Source organism: Rhinopithecus bieti, unplaced genomic scaffold, assembly GCF_001698545.2.
Source record: "Rhinopithecus bieti isolate Rb0 unplaced genomic scaffold, ASM169854v2 scaffold_18921, whole genome shotgun sequence".
NCBI classification, from domain to species: Eukaryota; Metazoa; Chordata; class Mammalia; order Primates; family Cercopithecidae; genus Rhinopithecus; species Rhinopithecus bieti.
Window position 1 is genome coordinate 233,201 of NW_016810178.1, and position 7,669 is coordinate 240,869.

The 7,669-nt window shown below is 32.7% G+C and overlaps 1 protein-coding gene across 1 annotated transcript in view; it reads left to right on the forward strand.

The window, feature by feature from the left end:
* CSMD3 (CUB and Sushi multiple domains 3) overlaps positions 1-7,669 on the forward strand; it is a gene marked incomplete at its 5' end in the record, with an annotated part of 336,142 nt that overhangs the window by 227,365 nt on the left and 101,108 nt on the right. Inside the window, 4 exon segments of the mRNA XM_017891519.1 lie at positions 65-145; positions 1,111-1,224; positions 5,458-5,646; positions 6,024-6,170. Of these exon segments, the coding sequence (XP_017747008.1) occupies positions 65-145; positions 1,111-1,224; positions 5,458-5,646; positions 6,024-6,170 (531 nt within the window).

Genomic DNA, 7,669 nt, shown 5'->3' on the forward strand with positions numbered 1-7,669 from the left:
TTTTGCATATGTGAATACATGTAGCTGCTCAGAAAAGGAATAAACACATTGTTTATTTTTATAGCCTATCAACTAAGGGTGTGCCAACCTCCACCACCTGTACCCAATGCTGAAATGTTGACGGAAGATGATGAATTTGAAATAGGTAAAGCCTGTTAAATTATCTTCAAAGAAAACATACTGCTGGCAGAACTATTTGCTTAAAAATAAGCCAAAATAAAGAATAGTAATAGCCTGACTTGAGATCCTCATTCCCTGTGTTGATAGAGATTATTTAGAATTTTTGAGAAGAGAGAGGAGTGAAAAGAGGAAAGGGAATATTAGAGAAGAAAAGTAATTTGTTTTCTGGAATGTACAATTAGAAAACGTGTTAAAATTTGAACCCGTTAACTTTACTCTGATGGTTCTTTCCAAACTGTTATCTTGCTGCCCTCTGACACTGTAGTTCTAGCCTTTGTGCTTTGAATTCAGACCTGTGCCTGACCTGGTAGAATGAATGGTTTGTAGGGCATATTAGAAGTCATATGTCATTTCCGTATCTTGGAAAATGCTTAGTCGATCCTACTCAGTTTAATCATAAAGTTGTTTTAAAACTGAGTTGGAAGTTCAACCCAAATAATTAATGCCACACAGTTTGAAAAACAAATTATATACGAAGACATCTTAATGTTGCCGTAGTAAACTTTCATTATTCATTATTATTATAATATTGATTTTGGCTGAAATACACAAAGAAACTATCAGTGACCGATGTAACTTTAATTCAAACACAAAAGCAATAAAGAGAAAGCCTTCTAACTACTTGCTGTATTTTTATTGCCTATCTCACCTATATCAACTAAATTATTTCATTATGACTATTGCTTATATCCAGTCAGCATGCACCAGTACAGAGGGAATGGCAGTTCACTTTTGCCTTCGGTCCTCATTGGTCAATGACTATTATATACTGGTTTTTCAGTATCTTGAATATAACTCCTACTTATACCTAATAACATTTTTGTACTGATTGAAAATAACTAAAGGAGAAAATATTCTCTGACAATTGAAATATTTATTTTTATCATCACCTTGTTGCTTATATGAAACCTCCCCTCTTTTTTTAAATAGGTGATATTATTAGATATCAGTGTCTTCCAGGATTTACTTTAGTTGGTAATGCAATTCTGACGTGCAGATTAGGAGAACGACTGCAGATGGATGGAGCACCTCCAGTTTGTCAAGGTATTCAATAGTTCTTACGGTTACCTGTTTCTAAAATATTTGCTTTATGTTTAACTTAATATGGGTAAGACTGAGAAAAATCTGTTTATATGAATAAGAAATATTTAACTGGAAACAGTGTTATAAGTTTTATAACTCATGTGTGCTATTTCATTTAGAAATAGTCCACTGTTTATCAGATTTAACTCTAAACATCTTTGATTCTTTCAAGGGTAAATTTTTCTGGTTTAGCATGAAGTCCGTTCAAGTTACTCCAATTATTTTGCTCTTTCGGGTGGGAGTGGAGGTGGAGAGAAAGAGAAATCACTTAAAATAAAGGTTTCAATGTTGATTGCTTTTACTTAGAAAGAGCTTCCGATCTAACCACTAGACTCATTAAACTTTATTAAGTACCTGTTACATAATGAGGATCTGAGGAAAAAAACAAATAAACAAGCAGGGTAACAAAAAAAAATACATTTTAAGTGGCCCTTGCTGTGGATGTGTCATGGAAAGGTGCTATGGCAGTCATACAGGGGATAGCAGTACAGTGTTTAGGGAAAGAGACCAGGAAGCTGTAGATTCATATAATTTTTAGCCACTTGTGGGGCAGGGAAAGCTTGATGGAAGCATTGTTCCCTGAGTCATGAGACACAATTCCAAATGACAGTGAGACTTATTCTGGTAGAACAGAGCTAGGGAGAGGGTGGTCTAAGTGGCAGATACATATGCAAAGATAGAGAAGTGAAAAACAACAGGGCATGGACTTCAAGGATTCACTACGTTAAAAGAGTAAGGCAAAGATAGACCTTGAATGATGTGCTAAGCTGTGATGTTCAAAAAACATTTATTGTTCATTTGTGTAGCCCCTAGGCCCAGAACAGTGCCTAACACACAATTATCATAAATGTTGATTAAGTTGAATACAATTGAGTTGTATTTTATTATTTCTTCTAGCTTTTTTTTGGATTAATTCCTTCTTTGGGATTAATTCCTGAGAATACTGGAAATCTGTTTCCTGTGCAGTATCTTAGCTGCTATCACAAGTCTAAAGTAACTTCTGATTTTTATTCTAAACATATGATAATTAAAAGAAGATAAAAAGATTACCGGAGGCTTTGATGGTAGGAAAAGATAAGCAGGAAAGCAGGTTTGAGGGTATAAATTGGAGCCAGCATGAGAATTTCCCATGGTCTTAATGCTATTAGAACATCTTGAAGTTGGTTGAGAATTCTGAAGTCTATCACTTATATATTCCAGACATTTAGATGTCATTCATTCAGCTTTTCCCTTCATGTAAGGCTACTCTCTAGACCTTTAGAATTATGTAGTTTTCATATTCAGATATTTAGATACACAAATAGAGAAGACAGAGGCTCAACATTTGAAGGCTTATACATGGGAAAAAAAGTTGAGCAGCCATGGGATATGTCAATGAGCCAATTATATAACTGCATTTCTGTCTTGACCCCAATAAAAACTACATTGTGAGCTCTTGGAGGGCAAGCTTCTTGTTCTTATATCTGAATCCCAATTCAATAAATTTTATAAAAATTAAAGTAAATATAACATTCAGATAAGCTAGATATTTTACAATTTTTTGTCTCTCAGACTTTCAATGTCTTATTCCCCAAATCAGAATTTCCCGTAGATTAGTAATTGAACTTATTCTGTCTGCTGTGGAGAATGTAGAAAACAGAGTAAATTTTTGTCCCTGATAACACTTCAGATACTAGCCAATAAAGTTAATAAATCATCCTTTAGAATGAGTTTATGTAGAGTTTCTCTATTAATTAGTTCACCAGGTATTTAAGCCAAAAAGCTGACTTTACATTTTTGTTTCATTGAGTTTATTACACAAGCTTGCTAAGACAGTCATTTGTTTGGAATCGGCTAGAATTAGTCTACATCGTTTTAGTCCATTAAAAAAAAATTTTGTCTTTTCCTAAAACGTAGCAATATCATTTTGTTCTCTCTTCTTCTTTAGATGCTCTGTAACTCTATGTGTCTCACTTAAAACATGGAAAATAATTCCAAATACGATTTTCTGTAGAGTTTGTTGTAAATGAAATCTAATGGATGCTTACATTTTCTGGTTTAAAACATTGGCTCCAAGTGAATCTGGGAGACTTTGAGCACTTTAAACTTTCTGGCCATCAGTTTTCTCATATTTACAATGGGGATAAAAGTCTACACATTTTTAAAGTTGTGATAAGAGAGAGAATGTACCAATGGTATTTAACAGTGTCTAACATATAGTTACAATCAACAAATATTTACTGTTATTCTAGGTGACTGTCAAGCTTCTTGCTATATGTTAGACAATGTGAGGAGAATATGTTAATTTGTGTATTTGTAGTAAAGTATATTGGATCATACCACTCATTTCAATCTGTCATAGCCACATATTTACTATTTTTTTGTCTTTGACTCATATATTCCATATTGTTTCCAGTCTTCAGGTTTATATTTTCTTTTTTATGTATTTTAAATTTTTTGAAAAGCAATGTCAGAGTTCTCTTTTTAGGTGGAGAATGAATAACCTGATGCCAGTTATTCAATATTTTTATTCTCAAAATTATATCCATGAAGGAAAATCCTGGGTTGAAGCAGAAGGAACAGAAGTAATATCCAAAAAAAGTAGAAAATAGCTCTTAGCTTTATCTATACTATGTTTTAAACCCTATTATATAGTCAGTTTTCAAAAAGTCATGTGTTAGTTCTGGCCAGTTTTCAAGTAGTCTTTTCTTTTCAAGTTATTAACATGTTAACAGAGCAATCATAAGCTTCCATAATCCACTATGTTACTTACTCTTTTCTACCCCTATATTTGTTGGAGACTTTATAACTCAAAATATTTAATTGTCTTGGTACCTTGAACACTATGAATATATAAGTTCTTCATCTATTTATTATTTTCCAGAAACTACATTAGTAGTTTTCGGTCCTAACTCATTCAAATAAACATGGAAAAGCAGGAATTCTTCTTAAAATGCTGCTCTAATTATTTTGAGAAACAATGCTGTTTAACTCCAAAATGAAAGTTAAAGTATAGTGGTTGAATTAGGAAATGGCATGGGATGTATTTCTATTAACCAAATCATCAAAAATTAGCTAGTTCACCCATTCGTTCAGTTGTCTAAATGTTTTTAGTAAGAACACTCAGCAAATAGTCCAGTCTAAGTTTAAAACTTGTTAGCAATTATGTTCATAAGACATTTTACCGTGGCCATTATGCTATTCTGACAAATAGAAAGTTCTTCCTTATATTGAAGTAAATCCTGTTTGGTGCATATTGGTTTACTTTTGCACAATGGACCATACTAAATAATTCCAATACTCTTTTCACACCACAGAACTTCAAAAAAAAATTGTAAGAGGTTAAAATGACATAATTTGAGTAAAAAGGGCTTGATCAACTTAGTCATACTCTTCATTCTAAATCCAAATTTAAGTAGATGTTCATAATTTTGGTCTGATACATAATGCAATTGAGGCCAACAACTAAAATTTGCTGTATGTTGCAGGCTGTTAGATCATAATTATGTTGTTTTGTCATTATATAACACATTTTCTGTGTTTTTATAAGTGTTTATATATATGTGTATATATATGTATATGATGTTAAAGCAGCGGGATTATTATTATATAAAATGAGTTTGTGCTTTGGGCTGTATTTATGGCCTGGAGATGGTGTAAAGAGCTAAAAGGCAACTGGTGACCCAGAATTGTGTTAAATCGTCATGGTAAACGTATCCCTGATACCAGAAATGACTTTACCTGAAATGAATACTTTGAGAGAGGGCAGTTTTCTCTCTGACCCCACACACCTGAGTGAGTAGAAGGTTTAAGAGAGAAGAGAGTCAGTTAAAAAGTAAGGAAAGAAAGAGGTAAGGCAAAGACATAAATAAGACAGGCAGAGGTGGGAGAACATAAGAAGATTAGGAAAGGTTGGGAAAAATGTGAAGAAAGATGAGGAATTAAGTGGCTTATATTTTATTTATGTATTTATTTATGTCCAGAAAGTGGTACATCTTCCATGTAATAAAAAAATAAATCAATACTATAAATTTTTAGGTCATTCCTCCAGCTTTTGAATCATAAGTTTAATACAGCTTGTCTCTTCTAACAAATAATTCAATGTATCATCCTTATAGCTATTGAACATGAAAGCAGAATACTCAGTATCTAAAATACAGTTTTCACTGAGGCTCTAAAAAACTAGCACTATGTAATGGCATTTTTCTTTGACAGTGCTCTGTCCTGCCAATGAATTACGGCTAGATTCTACTGGAGTCATATTGAGCCCTGGATATCCTGACAGTTACCCAAATCTTCAAATGTGTGCGTGGAGCATTTCAGTGGAAAAGGGTTATAATATCACCATGTTTGTAGAATTCTTCCAGACAGAAAAGGAATTTGATGTTCTTCAGGTGTATGATGGTAACCAAGGGTTATATTTTTTTGGATATTCATCAATTAAGTCCAAATGTTCTAATTATACATGTAAACTTTGAGTATAAACAGCTGCTTATGTGAGTTTATCTTACAAATATTTTTAGAAGCATCAACATTAAATTTACTCCAATACCATATAAAAATTATAGTTAGCTTCATTATTATTTTACGAATTGTACATTGTTTAGCTATAGAATTAAAATGCTTAGAACAAACATTTTATGCTTTCAGTTATTGTTAACAAGGTAGATTGACAGTGAAGCAATTTAACTATATTTAATACTATTCTAAAGATACAAAATACTAAAGATAAATGAGAATATAATTAGTTTTATCTAAATTGTTTTATTATCTTCCCAAAGGACCAAATATTCAAAGTCCAGTGCTTATTTCCCTCAGTGGGGATTATTCATCTGCTTTTAATATAACAAGCAACGGTCATGAAGTATTTCTTCAGTGGTCAGCAGATCATGGCAATAACAAAAAAGGATTTCGGATAAGATATATAGGTATGTAAAACTTTTAACTTCAGGACAGATCTCACTAGCATCTTCAGTATGATTATGATTAAGGAGCAGAGACATTACTCAGTCATGAATTCAAATCACAGCTCCTCCATTGATGGTTATTGGACAATTTACATAACCTCTCTATTTCCTATTGTAATGATAATAATTCTACATCCCTCATATGATTTTGTAAAATATTAAAAGCATTTAGGATACTTATATAAGTCAGTTATAAATTAAACTGCAATTTTAATACTTAAAAAAAGATTTGTTTTCCTGGAACTGACAAAAAATATTAATAGTGTTGCTCAGCTCTGTGTTATCTGAACTATTTAATAACTCCTTTAAATTACAGGTTTAAACAAAGGATAAACATACAGTGGTCAAAATCTTTGTTTTAATTTTTATCCATCTATTTGTGATACTTGCTAAAATATCTTAAATATTGAAAGAGAGGGTAACAAACACATCATTTACAAGCCTTCAGTTTTAAAAAACAGAAATGTTTTGTCATACTGCTTTTCCTTGCACGATATTTAGAAAGATATAGGTTGGAAATTCTTTTTAATACCAAGGTGACATAGATTTTTCTATGTCTTCCTGTTTATAAGGTCTACTCGTACTGAACCAATAAGGAATTTCTTGTTGAGTAAATGCACATAAATAGTCCTCCATTATGTGAAGGTTATGTTCCTTTTCTTAACTGCCCTTCTAAATCATGTCAGAGACCATTCTAAATCATGTCAGAGGCCATGGATATGTGCTCAATAGCAGAATCCCTCAGAATCAGTCAGCTGTCTCTTTCTATACCGTGTTCACACAATGCCTCCCAAATCATGTGTCATTGGTAATCAGTACAACTGAAAATTGCTTTTATGAATGTTTTATAAACAACTCTGACACTATGATTCTGGGCATAGAGAGATAAATTCTGAATTTCAGTTCTAAAATGTATACTCTTGAATTTTACTCATTTATACAAATTTAGAACTACATATAAAATGTATGAATAGAATAATTCTGTTCAATTCCCTTGACTTTAAAACTCTGAAATGATAGTTTGATTTTAATTTATTAATAATTTATATTTTACACATTAGAATAACGTGTCACTGACAGCATATTACTACTATGTACATAATTGTATCCTACAATAGGTTTCTATTACATTGAAAATAATTTATTATGCAATCAAAGTAGAAGTGTTTTAAAAAGTTGAAATGTGGCCAGGCACAGTGGCTCATGCCTGTAATCCCAGCACTTTGGGAGACTGAGGCAGGTGGATTGTCTAGGTCAGGAGTTCGAGACCAGCCTGGCCAACATAGTGAAACCCCCTCTCTACTAAAAATACAAAAAATTAGCTGGACATGGTGGTGGGCACCTGTAATCTCACTTACTTGGGAGGTTGAGGCAGGAGAATCACTTGAATCCAGGAGGTGGGGGTTGCAGCGAGCTGAGATCGCGCCATTGGACTCCAGCTTGGCAACAAGAGCAAAACT